Raw genomic sequence first — 26136 nt, forward strand, 5'->3', positions numbered from 1 at the left:
GTTAGGGCCCAAAATGGTGAACTGGATTAGAAATTGGTTGATAGACAAATGCCAAAGGGTGGTGGTTAATGGAATTCTCTCGGAGGAAGTAAAGGTGAGTAGTGGAGTGCCTCAAGGATCGGTGCTGGGGGCCAATTCAGAAACCTCTAATTTTTCCTAAATCAGAACAACCCCGATATTCCCATAGGCAGTGATGAGCTGCACTCACAGACCTGTCATGTATGTGATTCTGCTGCTCTCCTATCATGCATCCTCCTTGGACAATTCTGGATCTCAGCTTAGTGTAGACAACCAGGAGGTCTATGTTTGCCCTGGACCAGGGAGAAGATCCAACACTGCACAAGCTATTTAGACTGGCAGATCTACCTGAGGTTATTACAGTTTCTTTGCAGGAGTTGTATCTAGAGTCCTAGCAGATCTCTGCTGGCCAGCACTTGCTGCTAAGCAGTACTAAGTCAAAGTTCATGTGCTTTTCTTCACACCCAGAAATTATGATACCGGAGCACTGGGAATCGCCAGAGGGTCCTCTGTTAGGGGCCAGGCAATGATGAAATTGTATCCAATGCCTTCTGATTTACAGCAATTGTATACCCCATCTAAGGTGGATTATCTGGTAGCACACATGACTGAGAGATCTTCTCTGCCTAATGAAGGTGGAGTGGTCCTGAAGGATTCTCAGGATCACAGTTTCCACCTTCAGAATGCTCTGGATCAGGCAGTGGTCAGGAAATTCTGTATCTAAAGCCGCTTTGAGCAAGCTCTTTTTTTAAGGGTCAAATGCTTTGTGGAAGAGGACTAGATGACCTGATACACAGCATGATGGATTGTCATCCCAAGTCTTTGCCAGACAGCAAACCTATGAGGTTCCGGGAATTCCAGTCATGGTTCCTTTTGCAGCTACAGAAAACCGTGTTATGGGTCTGTGGGTTCCTCACCGAGGAAGAAACAACAATAACAGGATGTAAGGCTTGTGGACACTGTTCCTCATGTAGTCAAACCCTAGAAGGAAACAAATGGACACATCCACAAACTAAACGTGTTTATATTTTAAGAAGTAACACCTCTATGATTCCACATTTGTGGTATACATAATTCAATGTGAATGTGGACTGTTATATGTGGGGAGTACAACACAGGCTGTGAGAACACGAATGAATGAACATCGGAGTTGCCTGAAATTCAAATGCCAGAATGCACCGATGATGACCCATAGTTCAGAAATGGGTCACACATTTATAAGTATGAAGTGGGGCATTCTGGAACAAATATCCTCTACCTTTCAAGGTAATAGAAAATTGTTTTTCTTAGCTAGAGAACAGTTTTGGATGCACACAGTAAAATCATTTGTGCCTTATGGCATGAATAAAGATGTTAAATGGTTAACAGCAGCCAATTACAGATAAGAGGGCGGGGTTCTGCTCTACATTCAGGATTCAGGCCCCAGACTTTCATTCATTGGAGAGTGTAGGCGGAGTCTGTTATGGTGGTCTCCTGATTACAAATGCACATTCTGCTTCAGTCTTGCACAAGCTGCGGAGTGAAGACAAGGATAAATTTATATATGCCGGGTTGTGCCTCTGATATTGCCCCTAAAGAAGATAACAAAACAGGGGACTCTGTAAAGCATTCGTGCTGAGGCACCACTCTAAAAGACTAAGCTTGGACTCCATGCAGTCACGTGAAAGCTAAGTTCTCCTTTACATTTTTATTTGTAGAGGACACTGCTACCAACAAGAACTGTTGTATTTGAATGATTTGTATAGGATACTGATGATTTCTTTGATTTAAGATTTGCACATGACACTTTATTATTTATTTCTTTTATATATAAAAGGACTTTTGTATGTAAAAGGGTTATCAGGTTGATGCAAGGTGATGTTTGTGGGTAAAATCCTGTAGGGCGCTTTTGCGCTCATGCACTGAGGATATATCCAGGTGAACTCTTTATGAAATTACGAGCAAGTTCCTACATAAACCATATTCAAATCCAAATTATATCACTCTGTATTTGAAGAGGAGACTTGCATGTGCAAAAAAAGAATACAAAGTACAGTACTAGGATCAGGTCTTTGGAACTACCGTATTTTCGCGGATATAACGCGCACCATTGTAAAACGCGCACAGGGGTATAGCGCGCAGAAATCACGATGATATGTACAAAAACCTTTCTATACCGCGCTCAGGCATATAACGCGCATGCTGCCCGACTCTCCTTTCGCTCTCCCCGACTCTCCTCTGGCCACCCCGATTCTCCTTTCGCCCTCCCCGACTCTCATCTGGTTGCCCCGACTCACCCTGACTTTCGGTGCACTGCCCCGACTCTCCTCTGGTTGCCCCGACTCACCCTGACTTTCGGTGCACTGCCCCGACTCTCCTCTGGTTGCCCCGACTCACCGTTCACCCGCCCTGACTTTCGGTGCACTGCCCCGCCTCTCCGTGCCTGTCCCCCTTGAAGTCCTGTCCCCCCTTGAAGGTCTGCCTGTCCCCCCTTGAAGGTCTGCCTGTCCCCCCTTGAAGTCCTGTCCCCATCCTGAAAGCCTGATGCCCCCCCTCGACGTCCGATTCTTCTCCCCCCTCGGCAGGACCACTCGCACCCCCACCCCGAAGGACCGCCGACTCCCCGACAATATTGGGCCAGGAGGGAGCCCAAATCCTCCTGGCCACGGCGACCCCCTAACCCCACCGCGCACTACATTACGGGCAGGAGGGATCCCAGGCCCTCCTGCCCTCGACGCAAACCCCCTCCCCCAACGACCGCCCTCCCCCAAGATCCCCCGCCCGTCCCCCAGCCGACCCGCGACCCCCCTGGCCGACCCCCACGACACCCCCGCCCGCCTTCCCCGTACTTTGTGTAGTTGGGCCAGAAGGGAGCCCAAACCCTCCTGGCCACGGCGACCCCCTAACCCCACCCCGCACTACATTACGGGCAGGAGGGATCCCAGGCCCTCCTGCCCTCGACGCAAACCCCCCTCCCTCCAACGACCGCCCCCCCAAGAACCTCCGACCGACCCGCGACCCCCCTGGCCGCCCCCCCCACCCCCCTTCCCCGTACCTTTGGAAGTTGGCCGGACAGACGGGAGCCAAACCCGCCTGTCCGGCAGGCAGCCAACGAAGGAATGAGGCCGGATTGGCCCATTCGTCCTAAAGCTCCGCCTACTGGTGGGGCCTAAGGCTCGTGGGCCAATCAGAATAGGCCCTGGAGCCTTAGGTCCCACCTGGGGGCGCGGCCTGAGGCACATGGGCCAAACCCGACCATGTGTCTCAGGCCGCGCCCCCAGGTGGGACCTAAGGCTCCAGGGCCTATTCTGATTGGCCCACGCGCCTTAGGCCCCACCAGTAGGCGGAGCTTTAGGACGGATGGGCCAATCCGGCCTCATTCCTTCGTTGGCTGCCTGCCGGACAGGCGGGTTTGGCTCCCGTCTGTCCGGCCAACTTCCAAAGGTACGGGGAAGGGGGGTGGGGGGGTCGGCCAGGGGGGTCGCGGGTCGGTCGGAGGTTCTTGGGGGGGGGCGGTCGTTGGAGGGAGGGGGGTTTGCGTCGAGGGCAGGAGGGCCTGGGATCCCTCCTGCCCGTAATGTAGTGCGGGGTGGGGTTAGGGGGTCGCCGTGGCCAGGAGGGTTTGGGCTCCCTTCTGGCCCAACTACACAAAGTACGGGGAAGGCGGGTGGGGGTGTCGTGGGGGTCGGCCAGGGGGGTCGCGGGTCGGCTGGGGGACGGGCGGAGGTTCTTGGGGGGGGCGGTCGTTGGGGGGAGGGGGTTTGCGTCGAGGGCAGGAGGGCCTGGGATCCCTCCTGCCCGTAATGTAGTGCGGGGTGGGGTTAGGGGGTCGCCGTGGCCAGGAGGGTTTGGGCTCCCTCCTGGCCCGATATTGTTGGGGAGTCGGCGGTCCTTCGGGGTGAGGGTGCGAGTGGTCCTGCCGGGGGGGGGATGTATCGGACGTCGGGGAGTCGGCCGGGCAAGAGGGCTTGGGCTCCCTCTTGCTCCGATCGTGGATGCGGGTGCGGGTGGGAGCGCGTGCGAGCGGTCGTTCGGGGTGGGGGTGCGAGCGGTCCTGCTGGGGGGGTGAATCGGGCGTCGGGCGGGGTGGGAACTATGTTTAAAAACTTTTGTATACCGCGCTCAGGCATATAACGCGCGAGGGGTATGCGCGGTACGTAAAATCACGTATAACGCGCGCGTTATATCCGCGAAAATACGGTAATTGGTATATGAGCTTGGCCCCTTCTCATACAGTTTTCCTTGGGCTTTTGGATAGTTGTGGACAACTGTATTGTGAAACACTGGGGGCGGTCGATATTCAATCTCATGGCCTCAGCGGACAACAAGAAAGTCCTTTGTTTCTTCAGTCAAAGATTCAAGCCAAGAAGCATTGGCATAGATGCTCTACTGCAGGGGTGTCAAAGTCCCTTCTTGAGGGCTGCAATCCAGTCGGGTTTTCCCCAATGAATATGCTTTCATTGTATGCTAATAGATCTCATGCATATTCATTGCACACTAAACAATTTTGGGATATATAATATCAATTCAATAGCTCTACTATATTAATATATAATTCATAAACTCAAAGAGCTATGTTTGTTCCAAATTTATAAACTGAAATTCCCACACATCCATCAATCACTTTTATTTTATACTTTTTTTTAAATGTACTTACACACCACACATGTGCTAATACTTCATATAAGAACATAAGAAACGCCTTCACCGGATCAGACCAAGGTCCATCTGTCTGGTGCTCCGCACACGCGGCGGCCCATTTAGGTACTCCTTTTTGGAGACCCAACTTTACCGTATCCCTCAATATGATATGCAAGAAGGTGTGCATCCAACTTGCGCTTGAATCCCAGTACAGTAGTCTCCGCCACAACCTACTCCGGGAGTGCATTCCAAGCACCTACCACTCGCTGTGTGAAACAAAACTTCCTGACATTTGTCCTGAACCTGCTGCCACTCAGTTTCAGGCTATGACCTCTTGTCCGTGTCACATCAGAAAATGTTAGCAACTTACTGAAACCTTAACAACCTTACCCAACCAACCCACTAAAAGTTCATTTCAAAACTACTCTCTTGCAATAAGGTGCATATACTGGCCAAAAAAGTTCTTCATATTGTACAAACTTATCACTTCATGAGTGTTATTCCAATAGGTTTTCTCTTCATACTCCTTGTGTCGCTGTTCACCACAAACTGAGCACAAACGCCCAACACAAATCTGTGTTTCGCCCGTTGGCGGCATCAGGGGCTACAGGCTGTTCTCAGCTTCAGTAATTTGCTTTAGTTCTTGTTATTCATTATACAATGTATGTGTGCCACACACTAGTGGGAAAAATCCAAACCAAGACCTCTCACTTCACAAGCTGAACAGGAACTGACAGCATATTCATTGGGGAAATCCTGAAAACTGGATTGCGGCCCTCAAAGAGGGATTTTGACACCCCTGCTCTAGTGCAACCTTGGCCAGTAAAGGAGCTTCTGACTGCAGCCCCGCTGTAGCCAATGCTAGGCAAGGTTCTTCTCAGGATAGTAGTCTATATATATTTGGTAATTCTTGTGGCTCCAGATTGGCTATGTCATCTTTGGTACACAGATATAATCCAGTTGCAGCAGGACAGCTGTCTCAGACCACCACTGAAATCAGGATCTTCTTTCCCAGGGGCCCATAGCCCTAGAACATCAGGAATGCTTTGGGTTTATGACATGGCTATTAAGCATGCAGCCTTAGCACAAACAGAAGAGGAAGCCAGCAAATGTAGTGGCCTATGTAAAAGTGTGGAAACTCAGCACTGGTGTATGGAAAAGCATTTAGACCCCTTCCGGGATCCCATTTCTGAGGTTATATCCTTTCTGTAGGAAGATTTAGAGAAGGGCCTGGCAGTTATCTCAAAGTTCAAATAGCCGGTCTTTCATGTTACAGAGCTTGAGTGGTCAGAAAGTTGTTGGCCTCTCATTCAGATGTTTCCAGTTTCCTGAAGGGAGATATCAGGTTCCGCCCTCCAATATGGTAGCCGGTCCCTTTGTGGAATGCCAACATAGTGTTGCAGGTCCTTCCTAAAGCACCTTATGAGCCTCTGTCAGAGGCATCTCTCATGAATCTAACCATGAAAACAGTCATCTTGGTCATGATCTCTTCGGTGAGAATAGTGTCAGAACTGCAGACATTCTCTTGCAAAGAGCCTTTCCTCAGATTCATGGAAGCAGAGGTGTCTTTGCGCACCATGCTTTCATTTCTGCCTAAGGTGATTTCAGCATTTCATGTCAACCAGAAGTGTGACTTCCCACTTTTCAGCTCATGGCCAAGAAGAAACAGAACAAAGTATCAAAGTGCTGAATGTCAGGAGAGTCCTTAGGTGACAAATGAGTTCCGCCTGTTGGATCACCTATTTTTCTTGACTAATACTAGCCGTCGGGGAAGACCAGCTTCTAAGGTGTCTATTTCTCGACTGAATCTGCATGGCTATTTCCTTGACATACATTGGCTGTGGCAAGCAGTCACCAATTGGAGTGAAAGCTCATTCAACCAGAAGTGTAGCTTCCTCCTGGGTAGAGTCCAGGGCAGTTCTACTCTCCATACCTTTACAAAATTTTCCAGACTGGATATGAAGGCACAGGAGGATGGAGCTTTTAGGTATTTGGTGCTGGTCATGGGCTCATCTGTCCGCCCTAGACTCGGGCTGCTCGGGTATGTCCCATCCTTGTGCTGTTTGCACAGGAAGGAAAGATTAGGTTCTTACCTCGATAATCCTCCTTCATGCAGAATAGCATTTGATTCCTTATGTCCCACCCTGTCAGATGTCTGTTATGCCTGCATTGGCTAGTAAGCTGGGAAGTATTTCAAGTGGCTTGGCTTGTGGCAGCAAAGGAAGATAATTGGATCCTTTTGAATGGTGGCATATTTGTGCCAAAATCAATATCAGCACTTTTTATTATGCTCAGCGGTAGGTGGTTTCTTTCACCACCATTAATTGTTGCCCTGTTGGGTAGTTATTTACTATTGCAGAGCAGATCAAACTTATTTAGATTGGAGAGTTCCTTGAGTCCCCCCAATTATTTTTATTTCCTCTCCTAGGGGTTATCACTTGCTTTGGTAAGGACTGAGAAGAGGGGATGCTGCCTAGAGAGATAAGGGGGCAGAGGAAAGAAAATGATTGATGTCTTCTGCAAGCAACTTGTGAGTTGGGATGCTTAACCTATCTGTAAGGAATCGTATGCTGTTCTACAGGAAAGAGAATTATTGAGATAAGAACCTAATCCTTCCTTGGTACACAGATGCCTTTGTAGAATTGGCAATCAGTGTGCTGCATTGGTGTCGAGATATAGAATTGCCCCATTATGGAGCATAAATGTAAAAGGAGGTATGCAAGGGTGGGATATGAGTAGGACTCCCTCTTAATAACTTACGTAATACTGTAGTTTATCTGCAATCCTGCCTTATTTGTGAACCCATAATTACACCAGCTCTATGGTTGGTGTAACTTCCGTTGCACCAATACCAAGTTACGTTAGTATTCAATAATGGACTCTAGGTGCTCAGATGCTATTATAGAATAGGTTTCTATCACGGTTATGCAGGGTGCCTAGATTGGAGATGCCCATTTGTAGAATTGCCTCCATAGTGACTTTAAATATAAATTATTAAGAATCAAATCCTATCTTAATTTTCAGGAAAAAAGCAAACCACTGATGTAAAAGCAGGCATGAATCCTTCACCTAAGGGCAAGTACTATGATCTTAAATAGATTGTTTTATTTCTCTCTCATTAAGTTGGATCACCTATTTTTATTTATGCATAGGCAGATCAAGCATGGACAATGGCAGTATAAACTTAAGAACACTGCTACTATTTGTCATTTCTATAGCACTACTACTTAATGTACACAGTGCTGTACATTAAAATATTCAAGAGACAGTCCCTACTCATAAGAGCTTACAATCTAATCAAACAGGGCAAGTAGAGGGTTAATAAGTTTCTCAGGCATGGGTGTTTTACAGGAGAGTTGGGGTTGAGAGTTAAAAGCAACCTCAAAAAAGTGAGCTTTTTGACTGGATTTGAATACTGTTAGGGATGGAACTCAATGCACTGACTCAGGCAGTCTGTTTCAGTCTTATGGTGCAGCAAGAGAGAAAGAATGTAGTCTGGAGTGGGCAGAAGAGGAGAAGGGTGCAAATAGAAGAGACTTGCCCAATGAATGGAATTCATAGGGAGGAGTAAAGAGAGGGATAAGAGAGGAGAGGTATTGAGCTGTATACTGGGTCAGACCAGTGGTCCATCTAGCCCAGTATCCTGTTTCCACAATGACCAATCCAGGTCTTAAATGCCTGGCAAAAACCCAAATAGCAGCAACATTCCATTCTACTGATCCCAGGGCAATCAGTGGCTTCCCTGTATTGTCCTGCCAGTTCAACTTATTCATGTTCTGGAGAGGATAATTCAGTTTCTATGCCTATGCAATCTTTGGCCTCTGTTCTGAGATTGCCAGTCATGGTATCAGTTAGTTCTGAACTGAGGTGGTGGTTTTACTAATATAAATAAACATCTACTAGATGCTCGGCTGAGACCATTGCTGACCTGAGCTTATTTTGAACCCATAACTTACCTTGAGCATCTGAAGGCCTTGTACCAGACTATCCATGCGATGTCTCCCTCTAACCTAGCTTAGAGTTGTCGCCCCGGGGTAAGAGAACAAATACCTCATGGACACAGCAGGGAAGAAGAAAAATGCTGGAGGGGTTTTTTGAATAATAGACACCACAGACGGAAGAGAAAGATGCTGAAGAAAGAAGAGGAAGGGAGAGATGCTAGAAATAATAGGGGGACACCATTTGCAAAGAGGGGAGGGGAGGAGACATTCTGAGGAGGGGAGGGGGAGATGTTGGAGACCATGAAGGGTTGAAAAGGTTGTGGTAAAGAGTGGATAACGTAGCTGGTTTTAAGAAGGGTTTGGTCAATTTCCTGGAGGAAAAGTCCATATTCTGCTATTGATACAGACATGGGGGAAGCCACTGCTTGCCCTGGATCGGTAGCATAGAATGTTGCTACTCCTTGGGTTTTGGCCAGGTACTAGTGACCTGGATTGGCCAACGTGAGAATGGGATACTGGGCTTGATAGACCATTGGTCTGACCTAGTTAGGCTATTCTTATGTTCTTAAGAACATAAGAATTTCCATACCAGATCAAGCCAAAGTTCCATTTAGCCTAGTATCTTGTTTCTAGCAGTGACCAATCAAGGTCAAAAATACCTGGCATATGCGCATCTTTCACCAAAAGGTGATATATGACGCCACGTAAGCGTTTTTTATCACCAGCCGTGATGGTAAAAGTTCCGATACTCATAGGAATTTTCTGAATGTCGGACCTTTTACTGCCATGGCCAGTGTTAAAAACGCTAACAAGGTTTCATGAAAGGGGGCCTAAGAACCAATCTCTCAAAATAGTATAACAAATTGAACAGCTTGATGATGATATTGTGTATTTTATATAAAATAAAATTGAAAATACTACTGGTAAAGGAGAACACAAAATATGTTTAATGTAAATTCCTACTTATTTAGTGCTATTACACTTAAGGGTGTTACTACATAATATTTCACATTTTATTTGAACTTGCAGGAAAAAAACAGAAAAATAAAGAAAGAGAAGACAAGGCAGTGGCAACTTCTCTACAAGGAAGGAGTGAGTCGGGATATTGTGTATAGTTTGTGGTACTTTAGGGTTCATTTTCAAAAAAGAAAAATGTCCAAAAAGAGGCATAAAGGGGCAGATTGACGCTTTTCTTGCAAAACCCTTCCAATTTGTTATTTTCTAAACCTATTTTCAAGATGGATTTCTATGCTGTTCATTCGCAGTTCATCTAATTATCTAATTCTCAAAGGGGCATCTTGGAGGTGTAGTATGAGCATGACTAGGGTGGGCTTATGACCTGAGTGTTTTTCTGACATAATCATAGAAACATGGAAATAGACGGCATATAAGGGCCACAGCCCATCCAGTCTGCCCACCCTAATGACCCTCCCCTACCTTTACCTTGTGAATAGATCCCACATGTCGATCCCATTTGGCCTTAAAATCAGGCACGCAGCTGGCCTCAATCACCTGAAGTGGAAGACTATTCCAACGATCAACTACCCTTTCAGTAAAAAAGAACTTCCTGGTGTCACCTCGCAGTTTCCCGCCCCTGATTTTCCACGGATGCCCTCTTGTTTCCGAGGGACCCTTGAAAAAGAAGACATCTTCCTCTGCCTTGATGCGGCCCGTGAGATATTTGAACGTCTCGATCATGTCTCCCCTCTCTCTGCGCTCCTCGAGCGAGTATAGCTGTAATTTTTCTAACCGTTCTTCATACGGGAGATCCTTGAGTCCTGAGACCATCCGGGTGGCCATTCTCTTTAGAATAAATGCAGGGCACAGTTTGGATGTTTGGGGCTAGACCTGTTTTAACAACGGATAAGTGCCAAAAAGATATTCAAATTGACCAGATGACCACTGGAGGGATGTAAACATGACCCCAAACACACTCCCCCAGTAGTCATTGACTCCCTTCCACCTCCCAAAGATGTAAATGAAACATTATATCTGCCTGTATGTCAACTTCAGCAGCAGATCTATGTAGTAGCCTAGTGATCAGTGCAGTGGACTGCAAAGAAGGGAACTCAGGCCCACATCCTACTCTGAATACTACACTTGTGGTGGAAGATGTGAGCCCACCAAAACCCACCAAAAACCTACTGTACCATCATATAGGTCAGTGTTTTTCAACCTTTTTTGGGCAAAGGCACACTTGTTTCATGAAAAAAATCACGAGGCACACCACCATTAGAAAATGTTAAAAAATTTCACTCTGTGCCTATATTGACTATATATAAAGTAATTCTCTTGAATAGGAATCAAATAAACACAAAGAAAGTATTTTATAATTACTTTATTATGAAATATTAAGTAAACAGAATAGTGAAAAATTATAAAATACTTTATTCAGTGCGAAATCTGGGCCTGTTTGGCTGAACACAAAGCTGATATTCTGGCTGGAATCGAAGAAAGACACACACGTAGCTCTTCGTCAACAGCTCTCAGTCTCTCTCTGTATTTGGTTTTTATAGCATACAAAAATAGACAAATATACCCTTCATCCTTTTTATTAAACCACAATAGCAGTTTTTAGCACAGGGAGCTGCGCTGAATGCCCAGCGCTGCTCTTGACGCTCATAGGCTCCCTGCGCTAAAAACCACTATTGCGGTTTAGTAAAAGGTGACCATATTGTAAAATATAGACAGCAGATATAAATTCAGAACTGTGCATAGTAAGTGAAGGGAAGTTTTCATCTCTGGGAATTTACCCAGTTAACTATTAAGTTATTTGGGCAAATTCCTTTGAAAACTGTGGTAATACTGCCTCCACTTTGCTAAATTTAAAATAAAATCATTTTTCCTACCTTGTCTGGTGATTTCTGGTTGCACTTTCTTCTTCTGACTGTGCATCCAATCTTTCTTCCCTTCTATCAGCCTGTATGCTTTCTCTCCTCCACACCTCATTCCCTCCCCCAACTTTTTCTTCCTCTCTCCCTGACCTTTCTTTCTTTTTTTCTGTTTCTCTTCTTTCCTTCTGTTTCCCTGCCTGCCCCCTTTCTTTCTTTCTCCCTGCCGTTCCCCAAGCCACTGCCGCTGCCGCTGCCATCGGGGAACAGGACCCACCAATGGATAACAGGCCCCAAAGCCGACGCCGACACATGCTCTCCCTGACGTCAATTCTGCAATCGGAGAGGAAGTTCCGCCCAGCCAGGCAGCGATTGGCTGGCCCGAACTTCCTCTCCGACTGCAGAATTGACATCGGGGAGAAGAAGACTTATCGGCTCGATAGATTAGATCGCAAAGACAAAGTGAGTCCTGGGTGATCGACTCACTTTTCCTTGGTGAGCTACTGGCGCCCCTACCTCGGGCCCCCTGTCAGCTCCGGGCCCCTGAATGCAGGACTGGTAGTACTGCCCTGATGGCGGCCGCGGAACAGCGGTTGAAAAACACTGATATAGGTGATACCTACAGGCATAAGGGCTATTGTGGTGGAGAGTTGGTTCCTGTAGGCTTTGGGTGGGATTTGGAGGGTTCACCACACAATACAGTCCGTTCTCATTATTCGTGCATTCACAATGTGCGATTGCGCCTATTCATGGTTGCATCAATTGCAACCAGTATTCCTCATTTGTGCCGTTGTGTTCACGTATTCGCAGAGTGGCAGATAGTAGCTTATCTGTTGTCCTTGTCTACATTATTGTTTACTAATCTATATTGTTCGTCCTTCCTATTTTACACTGTACATTGCTTTGAAATTTTAGTAAAGCGATGCAATTAAATTTTAAATAAACTTGAAACAAAAAAAAACACAGCTTTTTTGCTTTCATTTTCACCTTGCAATCAGGCTTTGCTTCCAGATATTGACCCCCCAGTGACCGGAGAATGAATTACAGGTACTTTAAGTGCTGTCCAAAGCAGGAACCTAATCCTATTTTCCCAATAGGATTCAGTGTTCACTTTCCATAGTTTTGAGGCGCAATGTGTATTGTTGGAACCTAATCTCTACTTTCCCATAGACTCAACATTTTATTATTTGCGATTTTGAAGTTCGTGAACATTTTCAGCAGCCATACTACCACAAATAACGAGAACAGACTGTATAAGGGGATTGGTTATGGTGAGATGCGTACCTGGGTCCTTATATGTGAAGTTCACTGCAGTGCTACGTAAGGTGCTCCACTGCTCTCCTGGGATGTCTTTGTGACCAGTCTACTAAATATGCTGGCCCCCTCCTACATTCCAATGACTTGTTTTATGCATTTTTCTTTTGGATATATTTTTCAAGAATGGTTCAAAAAGATAGACATCTGAATAATGGCCATTTTCAAACAAACAAAATAGACAAGGGAGAGTGTGGCGCAGTGGTTAAAGCTACAACCTCAGCACCCTGAGGTTGTGGGTTCAAACCTACGCTGCTCCTTGTGACCCTGGGCAAGTCACTTAATCCCCCCCCCCCCCCCCCCCCCCCCCCCATTTCCCCAGGTACATTAGATAGATTTTTGAGCCCACCGGGACAGACAGGGATAAATGCTTGAGTATCTGAATAAACTCATGTAAACCATTCTGAGCTGTCTTTAGAGAACAGTATAGAAAACTGAAAAAAATAAATAAATGGACACTTTGCAGTTTTGAAAATGGGCATGTTCGGTAATGGATTTTTGCGCACCTTCCACAAAACATCCAAACTCTGATTTGGACATCATATCGAAAATGGCCCTCCACACCAAAATAGGACTCACAAAGGTCCCTTTTTATCAAGCTGCATAAGGGCTTTTTATCACAGACTCTGGGAACTGCACCCAACTTTGCACGTAAGGATTTACATCAACTGAAATCTGGTATAAATCCTTGTGCGTAAGTTTGGCTTGGCTTCCCCAAATTCTATACAATTGTATGCATTTTTATTGAATGCGATTGACATGCCCATGCCCCTCCAATGGTCTTGCCCCCCTCTTCAGTTGCATGCTAAAAACTTTTCTCATACATCCTTACAGAATAGTGCTCAGCAAGATAATTTTTTTGCAAATCCTAAGAATAAGAATAATAATTGGAACCAATTAACTGCAATAATTGGTTGTTAGCACCCAATTATTGCTAGTTATCAGCTTGTTACCCAATTAAATTGCACATGGAAAAGAGGAGCATGCCCAAATTTGCAGCACATGTTTTGGTGCCATAAATAGAATTCGGGAAATAAAAAGATTTGGGTGATATCACCATCTTTTTACTATTGGCCTTGCTTTATCTGACTTTTTGCCATCGCCTTATTTATCTTCTTGACCACTTAAGATCATCAGATATAATTTCTCCCTTATCCTGTTCTTGATTTGTGTACTTCAATCTACGGTAATCAAAATTCTGTTGCATGGCTCTCTTTTGCCAGTAATCTCTAAGTATAATAGCCTAGAATCTCTAAGTATTGAAACTATATTGGGTTTTTTGCCAGTGTCACATGTTAACATAAAGCAACGTATGTTTACCTTTTTCAGGGTGTCAGCTAATGATTCTTTTAGACCATGTTCAGACAATTCCAAGTTTCTTAAGACAATCAAAACTTGATGCACAGAAAAGGTAAATCCTGTCTTCAAAAAGTAGAAATAAGTTCTTTTTTTAAATTCTTTATTCATTTTTACAACTTACAACAAGTGCGTCAGAAATTTAAGTCAAACTTATACAATATTGATTATCATATATGACTTAAATTAGCAATATTTAAACCCTCCCTCCCATCCCTACTATTTCATAAGTAATTACATATATCATATAATATATTATATGTAATCTTTTCAAATAAATTAAACATTTACTACAAGATTAGAAATCCCTCCCCCCAACCCTAACTTTGCATTTATACCAATAAGGGAAAAATGTTATTTACTAATTACAATATTCTATTAATGGTCCCCAAACCTGCTGAAATTTATTAAAATTTCCTTTCTGTGTGGCTAACGTTCTTTCCATTTTATATATATGACACACACCAGAAACTATAGTTTCACTATAGCATTCTACCTGAAGCGTGGCCTCCTTGTGGGCTGAGGTTAAGGCAAGCTCCCCTGAGATTTGTAGTGCAGTTACTTGGTCCACTCTACACATGTTTGCCAAATTCAACAGAGTGGATGTGATGTTGAGTCATGACTCCGCCTTTGGGCCCTCAGTCATGAGGGTTGGCGCTGTCAGTCCGCCCTAGCTTTTTGGGACTGGTTTTTACATCCCACTTGTCTAGAATGTTTGACCTATTGCACTGGAAAAAGAGATTATGTCCTTACCTTTGATAATATATTTTCCAGTAAATAGGTGAGACATAGTAAGGGATTGGGAGCTGCACCAACCCGACCTGATTATAGCAGCTGCAAGGGAAGGAGTTGGTCGGGTGTGGGATACCAGCTCCACCCCCAACGGCCCTTGCAGCACTTCTTTCTTCAACACTTCTCTTCACGACAGCTCCGCTTGAATCGGGAGCTGCCCCAACTCGGCCAGACAGCAGCAGCCGCAAGGGAAGGAGCTGGTCGGGTGTGGGAGACCAGCTCCACCCCCAATGGCCCTTGCGGCGCTACTCTTTTAAAAAGTTTCCTCTTCAGGGCAGCTCTGCTTGGATCGGGAGCTGCCCCAACCCAGCCTGACTGCAGCAGCCACAAGGAAAGGAGTTGGTCGGGTGTGGGAGACCAGCTCCACCCCCCAACGGCCTTTGCGGCACTTCTCTTTTTAAAAAGTTTCTCTTCTTCAGGGCAGCTCCAAGAGAAACTCCCCCCCAAAAAACCCTACAACCGCCAAGAGAAAAACAACCAACAACCTCCAAGGCAAAAAAAAACCTCTCCACCCCAAAAGACACCTATAACCGCACTCCCACCAACTACTTCCTCCTATCTATCACAATGAAACCTACAACACAAAAACAAATGCAAACTATCCTACTGATCATCCTGCTCCTAACCAACTGGAAGACAGCAGCAAACAACATCTCCCCAATTCCAATTATTTCAACTACTAACAGAATTCACCACCCAGCTAGGAGAACCACAGTGGACAGGAACATAAATTGCCAGACCTATACACACCACACCATCACACCAACATGGGGAAGAAGACCAACAAACCCCTCTAAGACCAAACCACACCCTCACCCAAGACCACTCATCTACCCACAAACAATAAACAGTGCACAAACAGAATACGCCACACTTATGTGTGCCTACATAAACATCAGAGCCTTAGGCCCAAAGACAGAACATATAAAAGATTGGATAGAAAAGGAGAATCTTGACTGTCTCTTCCTCACAGAAACCTGGCTTACATCAGACTCAGATCCCAGGATAACAGAAGTCTGCCCCAAGGGATACAAAATAACAGTGGTCTACAGGGGAAAAAAAGAGGAGGAGGTATAGCTATCTTAGTCACACCACACTAAAAGGATCCATAACTTCCATGCTCTGCTACATAACACCAGGGAATTAGAACATAGCAAGATCAGAATTTGAAGACTTTATATACCGAAACTCCCTAACGGCAACTTATAACCTAATCCTAGGAGACCTACACCTCCATCTCGAAGACCAATCCTCCAAACAAGTAGAAAACCTACTGTCATTCCTTGAAGCCCTAACATACAAGATTTTAGAAACACAAACCACACATGAGAAAGGTCACCAACTAGACATCGCAGCCTTCAAGACCCAACAACCCTTACTGCCAGAGATTCAAACATCAAATGGAAAGTGGTCTTGATCCCTCTGGTCAGACCACTACACATACTCCTTCAACATCAACTGGGCCAAAGACAAACCAAACCAAAACCTCAAAGATCAACCTACAACTCACGTAAATACATCGACCCCTCCGAATTCTGGATTAAAACAGACACAACAGTCCAAGAATGCAACCCCAAAGACTTCATCTCACAATAGTGCAGGCTAAGCACAGCTATCCTAGATGAGCTAGCCCCAAAACAAACAAAAACCAGAATTAGCAGACGTTCAGACAAATGGTTTGATAACGAACTACTCCTACTCAAAAGACAATGCAGATGACTAGAAAGAAAATGGAGAAAGAATAACCAATAAACCACGAAAACAGCATGGAGAAAACTAAATCAACAATACAAGCTAAAACTAAAAGAAAAAAGAAAGACACACTACACCAACCTAATAGGCAAAGAAACCCAAGACACAAAAAAACTATTCCAAATACTAAAAGAACTCACAGACACCAAACCCTACCCGGCTAATAATGACACCCCTCCCCCCTCAGCCACCCTTTTAGCTGAATACTTTAAAAACAAAATCACAACTGCCAGGACTACCCTCACCAGAACCCTAACCCACCTAGAATAGATCTCAATGCCCCCCACAGAAAAAGAATCAGCTGCGGCAGACAGAACTTGGTCCCATTTCCCCACTATACAATGGGCCGATCTTAACAAATTCTATAAAAAATACAGCCACACAGCCTGCGACCTCAACCACTGTCCTCCATACCTATTAAAATACTCCAGTACCAAATTTTGTGCTCTCCTCCTACAATGGATACAAACCATGCTCTCAGAGGGCCTTTTTCCGCAAGACCTCCGCGAAATCGTCATCACCCCGATCCTAAAAGACCCTAAAGGAGCAAAGGATCAACCATCCAACTACAGACCCTTAGCCTCAATACCACTCTATGTCATACTAATGGAAGGCCTGGTAGCCAAACTCCTCACCAACTACCTAGATGACCACAACATACTCCACCCTACACAATCTGGTTTCAGAACCAACTACAGCACAGATACAGTTCTGGGTTCCCTCATAGACACAGCTAGACAACACCTCAGCACAGGTAGAAAAATGTTGATTATACAACTGGATCTCACTGCAGCATTTGACCTGGAGGACCACAACATTCTACTACAAATACTAGAAACTTTAGGAATCACAGGCAAGGTACACACATGGTTTCAAGGATTCCTACAATCCAGAACTTACAGAGTAAAGTTGAACAAAGAAAATTCAGAACTATGGTCCAGCCCCTGCGGTGTACTCCAAGGATCTCCACTATCCCCAACTCTCTTCAATCTCTACATTGCATCCCTTGGCACCTGCCTGGACAACTTAGACTTAACCTTCTATAGCTATGCAGACGACATCACCATTCTTCTTCCTTTTAACCAACCAACGTCCTCCATGACAGACACACTACACAGGACACTTGAAGAAGTAGCAACATGGATGAAAAATCACAAACTGAGTCTGAACCCAGACAAGACAAAATTAATTCTCCTCAAAAATAATAAAACCCCAACCATAACAAATCTAGTAATAAACTCAATCATATACTCCTTACAACACACTCTAAAACTTCTAGGAATGACGATAGACAGATGCTGTACAGAACAAAACAATATAAAAATAATTTGCTATCATGAGACAGAACACAATTCCAACTCCTAGTCCTAGGTCTTCTAGACTACTGCAACATACTCTATCGCCCCTGCCCCACAACCATGATAAAACAATTACAAACAGTTCATAACACAGCGCTAAGACATCTATTCACTGAGGAAGCACGACCACATCACGACAGCATACCTCGACTCACACTGGCTCCCAATACAAGCAAGAGTAAATTTAACTTCTACTGCCTACTATTTAAAACCATAAACGGAGACAGCCCAGCCTACCTAAACAACCGCCTAATCCAAACTACCTCAACCAGACATAGGAGAACCCACAAACCATTCACGCATCCCCCAATCAGAGACATCAAATGAAAAAAACCAGTATGATAGTCTTCTAGCCACACAAGCAACAAAACTGGACCACCATCTCTCCAATTTACTGATAATGACCCCAGATTACAAATCGTTCAGAAAAGAAATAAAAACCATGCTATTCAAGAAATCTTTGAAGACAAACTAACACTGCAAGACTCTTCCCAATTCACTGAAACAACTCACTCTTCTCTTCAATTCCTCTGGAAATGGCCAGATAACTTCTTTTGTAATCCGCCTTGAACTGCAAGGTATTGGCAGAATAGAAATCACTAATATAATGTGATGTAATGTAACATTCAAGACTCCCGCCCTGTCCTTCCTACACCTAACTACTGTCCCATTCTGTTTTTGCATCTCCAAGTTGATTCTTGGTTGCTAGTCAGCCCTTTGGGCTGGGAAGAATTCTGTATATATGTTTCTGCTGCATGCAGGGGTCTTTCCTGAGCATCATTGATGCTTGTGTTCGCTGTTTCAATTTGAATTTATAAGCTGAGCAGAACAGTTGTTTTGGGGAATTTCCCTTTGATGTCTCTACTTCATGTTGAATCTGAGAGCTCTTGGTGCTTGGGTTCTAACTGCAGGTGGTGCTATAGCTCCCAGTGAAGTAGGAGAGAGTCATAGAAAAAAAAACTCTGGAGTGGATTCCTTCTGCATATGGCCCACAGCCATGGGGACACAACCCACTTGTCTAGATTGTTTCACCTATCTACTGGAAAAGATAGTATCAAGGTAAGGACATAATTTATTTTTATTTTCTATTTTAACATTTCATATTTTATGTCCTCACTATATCACAGAAAGGTGTATGTTATTAGTCATTTGATTGTAGCACTATTGTGGTTTTCTTCTAGTAAAGCATATTTAACGTTGGAGAGTCCAGTGGAAACAGCAATCCTTCTAAGCCTAATAGGAGTTCGTTCCATCATGGCCAATCAGTGGCACACTACTCTAGAAAAGAATGCCGAAATACTGGACTTCTTGTTTAGCAGTAAGTAAATGCTTCTAGAGTACTAGATTTTTGTTGGTTTGCTTCAAAATTGTCATAAATTAGGTTCTACAAAACCTGAAGGATACCAAGATACATTCAGAGATGTACAGGCTGCAGACAAAAGAAGGCATAATGCCTCTATATATTAATGGATATTAATGGGACCCACCTAAAGAATTGTGTCTAATTCTGGAGGAAGACAAAAAAAAAAACAGTCCACAATGGAGCAAACCCTTGATGACAGCACAGCAGAAAGAAACAGTGAGAATGGAACAATGGACTCTCCAATTCTGGAGACCATACTTCCAAAAGAGTCTAGACAGATTGAAGGTGGCCCAAAAGATGGCCACCAAAATGATGCAGGATCAAAATGATGCAGGATCTGTATCATAAACTCTATCAAGACTAAATGTGTATCTCCTAGAAAAGAGATAAGGAAGCAAATATGATAGACGCTCTTCTCCAAGAATAAGCAGAATGCCAGGTCTACATATCTGGGTCACATTATCCGGTGATGACAACTGCAGATAACCATTTTCTGTATTCTTCCTGCTACTTCTTTGCTCAACACTTATTTTAACATAGCTTCCCTATCAGTCACTTTCTTTGTCTTAGGATGTAGGACAACACTGTAAATATTGTATCAGGTCCTAAAACACTGTTGGGAGACTAGGACAAACTGGATTGCTACAAATATAGAATCTACATCCTTCAACTCAGTCACACATGCAGAAGACAGACAGACCCTCATCCAGTACAGAATAAGATACCATAAATTATAAAGAAATGAGCAGACAAAAACTAAAATGGAACTTCTAAGAAATCCAGACTCTAAGCTTCACATTCTGAGAAAATATTTTGTGAAACTATTTATATCAATCATTTCCCTCTGCTCTGCTTTCTTATCCCTATATGGAAAAAAATGTTTAAGAGACCAGAGACTTCCAAGTGGAAGAAAGTATATATATGTAAAGATAGATATGAGAGGGGAAAGTTCTCAGCCCAACCAAACAATATCCTAAATTCTGAGCGTTATTTTATCACTGTAGCTGAAGAGTGCTATCTTATTTCGTTTGCAGTTTGCAGAAATGAAATTATCTATTTTGAAATTGTTTCAGATTATTGATCGAACCATATCTATGTCATTCTCTTCTTGATTGGGCCGAGAACCTTTCAGCATCCCGTCATAGATATAGATATTATGAATAAATAGTCTTTCATTAGAGCTTAAATTTCTCTATTCTTTTGAGAGCTAAATGGAACTAGTAACTTCCTATACTGCATGACTTCATAACAGCACTTAGTATTAGTTTTACCTGTTTGTCTTCTGCAGCAAATAGCTATCTGTAGGAATTTTCTGTCATCATAGGTTCTTATCATCCTTCAGCTTGCTGGAAAGTTGCTGTTTTTCAGTCCAGAGACATCTGGTTTATTGGTTTTTAGCTAACATCCCTCCTGTTTATCTTCTGATAGGAAGAACTTTCTAGAAATTTGAAAGGATCCTGAGCTGTCCAGATGTTCCTGGAAGGTTCTTGCCCCTCAGTGAGAGGTTCATGAATCACAAGTTATTATTGGTGAATTATCTTGCATTCTTCTATTCCAAATTTGCTTTTCTTCGTCATCTTAATTTTGAACTGACTAATACTGTGATTCCATTCTCTGGCATTTGTACCAGGTTGGGAACATGGAAGTTTGTTCCCTTTAGAGAATGCCTTTGTAATTTCATTCGTTGTGCTTCTATTGTTTCAAAATTTTCTTTCTACAACAGTAGATTATTCTCTTCTGTTACATTGCTTCCCTTGCAGGTTCTGTTGGAAGTTGTATTTTCTCCTTAGCATATTGGTTGACAGTATCAGGTGGCTTCTAGGATGTTCCAGTTCTAAAGTTCTTAGGTCTAAATTTTATCTTTCTTTCTTTTTTCAAATGATCTTCTAGGCCAACATTTAAGTTAGTGATTGTTAGGGACTACCTGGACTATGCTGAATCAGTTCTGATTGCTGTAACACTTACTGGTAAGTTCCAGAATGGACTGAGGGCAGTTAGGAAGGAACCAGGGGTTCTGCGGGCATCAGCAGTATTCAGTGTTCCTATCTGCATAGCTAACCAGGCAAATAGGACCTCACAAAACGCAGGCCTAATTATGGGTTAGTTATGCAGGTTTGGCTATACCCCTGCACTTGGCTTTCCCTCTTCTCCTGACTCTGTGAACAATTTTGCTACAAACGGGAACAAGAGGGTTACCCAGGCATTAACACTAAATACCATGTTTTTTTTGCCAATACCCAGAAGTTAAGTGGGTATGGCCAATATTTAGTGTCATACCTGCATAACTTTACCATACCCATTTAACTTCTAGGCATTGGCAAAAACCCAAGGTATTCGGTATTGATGCCTGGGTTCCCCGCCTCTTGCTCCTGTTTATAGCAAAATTGTGTGCAGAGCCAGGAGCAAAGGGAAAGCCAAGGACAGATGTATAGCTAGACCTCAGATTTTGAGGGGACCTGGGGAGGCCAAACATTTTCTCTCATTTCTTCCCCCATCGCTGCTTCCGTCCCCTCCCCTGCCGAATCATACCTTTGCTGGTGAGGATGCTCAAGTCCCACCAGCCAAAGAAGTTCTCTGCTGGAGCCCCCACCCATGCTGCCTGAGCAGTAAGGAAGCTGGCAGGGTGCTCCAGCCTCTGCTTGAACTGAGCATGCATAGAGAGTACCCTGCAGACTTCCTGCTGCTCATTAAGCATGGGCAGAAGCTGGAGCAGCAAATCCCCGCCAGCCTGGTATCCAGTGCCACAATTTTGGAGGTGGTCGGAGCCTGGCCCTTGAGGCTCCCCCATGGCCAAGGGTATGTTTCATGCTGCTTGCCACAGTTGCTGAAGTGCCTAGTTTTGGTCTTGGTACAGAGGAAGATGCACCTCCTCTTCCTCCTCCTCCTCCTGGACAGGCTTTTTGTTTACAAAGGAAACTGAGGCCAGAAAAAAAGGAGCCATTATAGGGAGGATGAGAATAAGCTGGCTCCTAGTCCTTGTGCTCCCAGGTGAGCTGAAGCTACCTTTGGTGGAAGTACCTGCACTGGCATATTCCTTCTAGGCACCCTGCACAGCTCAGCCACTTCAGAACAACAAGGGCAGGGTAGAGAAATGGTGGATGGCCAGAGGATCTCTTCCTTAAGGGATGGAGGCAAGGAGCCAAGTTCTGCTTCTCCTCATGCATTCCTAACTCAGTAATCAATTGTGCTTCCTAGTGGGTTTCACTGGACTTAGTGAGACTATTTCATAAATAAAATCAAGTATCATAATGTACATACTTATCATTCCATTTTAGTTCTTAACATAAATGTACAAATATTGGCATATAAATGTCTTAAATGTGGGAATTTTCTAAGAAATATATAAGTTTAGTAATTTCTGGTTATATGTTTTTGTGTAGGGTTGTTAGCAAGTGGAAAGACCATTGGACAGACAATTCGTGATCTTCAATTATTTGAATCTCTAAATATGTCTGCTAAAGGTAAAGAATAATAAATATTGTTTAGAGTTATACTAAATGAGTCTTGGTGTATGTATACTAGCATTCAAAAATATTGAAACATAGAAATAGAAAAATGAAGGCAGATAAAGACCATATGGCCTATCTAGTCTGCCTATCCATGCCATCTACTATCCTTTCATCTCCCTTAGTGATCCAATGTCTCAAGTTTTTTTGAATTCAGATACACTTTTTGACTCCACTACCTCCACCAAGAGGTATTCACCACCCTTCTAGTGAAAAAATATTTTTTGAGAATATTTCACATAAGAGGGAGGGATTGGGACGTGCATACTGCCTTTTTGTAGTTTTACATCCAAACTCAAAGTAGTTTACATACAGGTACTTCAAGCATTTTCCATATCTGTCCTGGTGCATTCACAATATATTTAATGTATCTGGGGCAGTGGAGGATTAAGTAACTTGCTTAGGGTCACAAGGAACAGCACAAAGGTTGAACCCACAACTGCAGAGTGCGGAGGCTGAAGCTCTAACCAGTACGCCACACTTCCAAAGTATACATATTGAGTTCCCTACCTCTTCCACTTTTGTGGAGAAGGTCCACATCTGCTCTTCTTCAGTTTTCCAGTATTACTCCTGACTGTAGAGAAGCATTGAAAATGTCAGCTAGCAGAGCTTCCAGAATTTACCTAAGTTCATAGAAACATAGAAACATAGAAATAGACGGCAGATAAGGGCCCACGGCCCATCTAGTCTGCCCACCTTAATGTCCCGTCCCTTACCTTTGCCCTGTGAATAGATCCCATGTGCCGATCCCATTTGGCCTTAAAATCAGGCACGCTGCTGGCCTCAATCACCTGTAGTGGAAGACTATTCCAGCGATCAACCACTCTTTCAGTGAAAAAGAATTTCCTGGTGTCACCTCGTAGTTTCCCGCCCCTGATTTTCAACGGATGCCCTCTTGTTGTCGTGGGACCCTTGAAAAAGAAGATATCTTCCTCCGCCTCGATGCGGCCCGTAAGATACTTGAACGTCTCGATCATGTCCCCCCTCTCTCTGCGCTCCTCGAGCGAGTATAGCTGTAATTTGTCAAGCCGTTTTTCGTATGGTAGATCCTTGAGTCCCGAGACCATCCGGGTGGCCATTCTTTGCACCGACTCCAGTCTCAGCACATCCTTGCGATAATGCGGCCTCCAGAATTGCACACAGTATTCCAGGTGGGGCTTCACCATGGATCTATACAATGGCATAATGACTTCTGCCTTACGACTGACGAAACCCCTTCGTATGCAGCCCATGATTTGTCTTGCCTTGGACGAAGCCTGCTCCACTTGATTGGCAGACTTCATGTCCTCACTGACGATTACCCCCAAGTCTCGTTCTGCTACCATTTTTGCTAGGATCTCGCCATTAAGGGTATAAGACTTGCATGGATTCTGGCTGCCCAGGTGCATAACTTTGCATTTTTTGGCATTGAAGTTGAGTTGCCATGTCCTAGACCATCGCTCCAGTAGGAGTAGGTCGTGCATCATGTTGTCGGGCACTGAATCTTCGTCTGTTGTGCATTTGCCCACTACATTACTCAGTTTGGCGTCATCGGCGAATAATGTTATTTTACCTCGAAGCCCTTCTGCCAAGTCTCTTATAAAGATGTTGAATAGGATTGGGCCCAAGACTGAGCCCTGTGGTACTCCACTAATCACCTCCGTCATTTCGGAGGGGGTGCCGTTCACCACCACCCTTTGGAGCCTACCTCCAAGCCAGCTCCCAACCCATTTCGTCAATGTGTCACCTAATCCTATAGAACTCATCTTGCTCAGTAACCTGCGGTGTGGTACGCTATCGAATGCTTTGCTAAAGTCCAGGTACACGATGTCCAGGGACTCCCCAATATCCAGCTTCCCCGTTACCCAGTCAAAGAAGCTGATCAGGTTGGATTGGCAGGATCTCCCCTTAGTAAATCCATGTTGTCGGGGATCCCGTAGATTCTCCTCATCCAGGATCTTATCTAATTGGTGTTTGATTAGAGTTTCCATTAGTTTGCTCACTATCGATGTTAGACTCACTGGTCTGTAGTTTGCTGTCTCCATCTTTGAGCCTTTCTTGTGGAGTGGAATGACGTTAGCCGTCCTCCAGTCCAACGGGACGCTGCCTGTACTAAGGGAGAGGTTGAAGAGCGCGGACAGTGGCTCCGCCAAGACATCACTCAGCTCCCTAAGCACCCTGGGGTGCAGGTTGTCCGGCCCCATTGCTTTGTTAACCTTGAGCTTTGACAGCTCACCGTAGACACTGCTGGGCGTAAACTCAAAGTTACTAAACGGGTCAACTGAGCCAACCCTTGTCTGTAGCTGAGGGCCGAGCCCTGGCGCTTCTCGGGTGAAGACTGAGCAGAAGTATTCATTTAATAGTTGGGCTTTTTCCGAATCCTTTTCCACATAGTCTCCGTCTGGTTTCCTAAGACATACAATCCCGCCTGAGTTTTTTCTTCTATCACTGATATACCTGAAGAAGGATTTATCTCCCTTCTGGATGTTCTTTGCTAGAGACTCCTCCATGAGGAATTTAGCCTCCCTGACTTGGATTTTGTGAAAAAGTCAATAGTCTCTAGAATACACTTTCACAAGAAAAATGTGCAATGTCAGGTGGAGAATGAACAGCATAGCTTAGGCTTAAATTAAAGTGTGCAATTAAAAAATGGATCTTTTGATGCAGGAGATGCGTTTTGGCATCCCGATTGAAGTTTGATCAGATACGTTACACCCTGAGGCAGCAGACTTGTGAAATGCTGGCCGCCGTTGGTGTACTGATCAACAGAAGATAAGTTGACAGTCATTTCTTCTATCGTTCAGCACTAACAGCTCTGCTAAAAGTTTTTATATCCTGGAGTGCAACGGAGGTTTTTTGCCAATGAGGTTAACACCTTATCCATCTGTTAACCACCTATGTGGAGGTGGGAGGGTCCTAGTCTGAGGCTTTTTCCTCCATTTTTTAATTGCACACTATAATTTAAGCCTAAGCTGTGCTGTTCATTCTCCACCTGACATTGTACATTTTTCTTGTGAAAGTGTGTTCTAGAGTTACTATTAAACCACACCATCTGGTGATCACTGGATGCCAGATAATCACCCACTATAACATCAGAAGCACTCTTCCCATTCGTAAGCACTAAGTCCAGTATGGCCTCATTCCACGTGGGCTCCATTATGAACTGCTGGAACAGTTCTCCCTGTAGAGAATTCAAGATCTTCCAACTTTTAGGAGACCCCACAATAGGGATACCCCAATCAACATCTGACATATTAAAATCACCTGTTAGTAGTACTTCCCCTTTTACAGCTATATTTTGAATAT

At 44.3% G+C, this 26136-nt stretch overlaps 1 protein-coding gene across 9 annotated transcripts in view; it reads left to right on the top strand.

The window, feature by feature from the left end:
• Nucleotides 1–26136, top strand: part of CFAP46 (cilia and flagella associated protein 46) — a 473118-nt gene that overhangs the window by 438849 nt on the left and 8133 nt on the right. For 5 of the 9 annotated variants that reach the window (XM_033942370.1, XM_033942372.1, XM_033942371.1 and 2 more), the window contains 5 exons: nucleotides 7663–7713; nucleotides 9609–9671; nucleotides 14054–14135; nucleotides 19164–19300; nucleotides 22726–22806. In XM_033942370.1, coding sequence (XP_033798261.1) covers nucleotides 7663–7713; nucleotides 9609–9671; nucleotides 14054–14135; nucleotides 19164–19300; nucleotides 22726–22806 — 414 coding nt within the window. Of the gene's footprint in view, nucleotides 1–7662; nucleotides 7714–9608; nucleotides 9672–14053; nucleotides 14136–19163; nucleotides 19301–20773; nucleotides 20875–22725; nucleotides 22807–26136 lie in introns of those variants that run through there. The other 4 variants (XR_004539241.1, XR_004539242.1, XM_033942373.1 and 1 more) reach the window with 4 other exon arrangements.

Source organism: Geotrypetes seraphini, chromosome 4 (assembly GCF_902459505.1).
Source record: "Geotrypetes seraphini chromosome 4, aGeoSer1.1, whole genome shotgun sequence".
Lineage (NCBI taxonomy): Eukaryota > Metazoa > Chordata > Amphibia > Gymnophiona > Dermophiidae > Geotrypetes > Geotrypetes seraphini.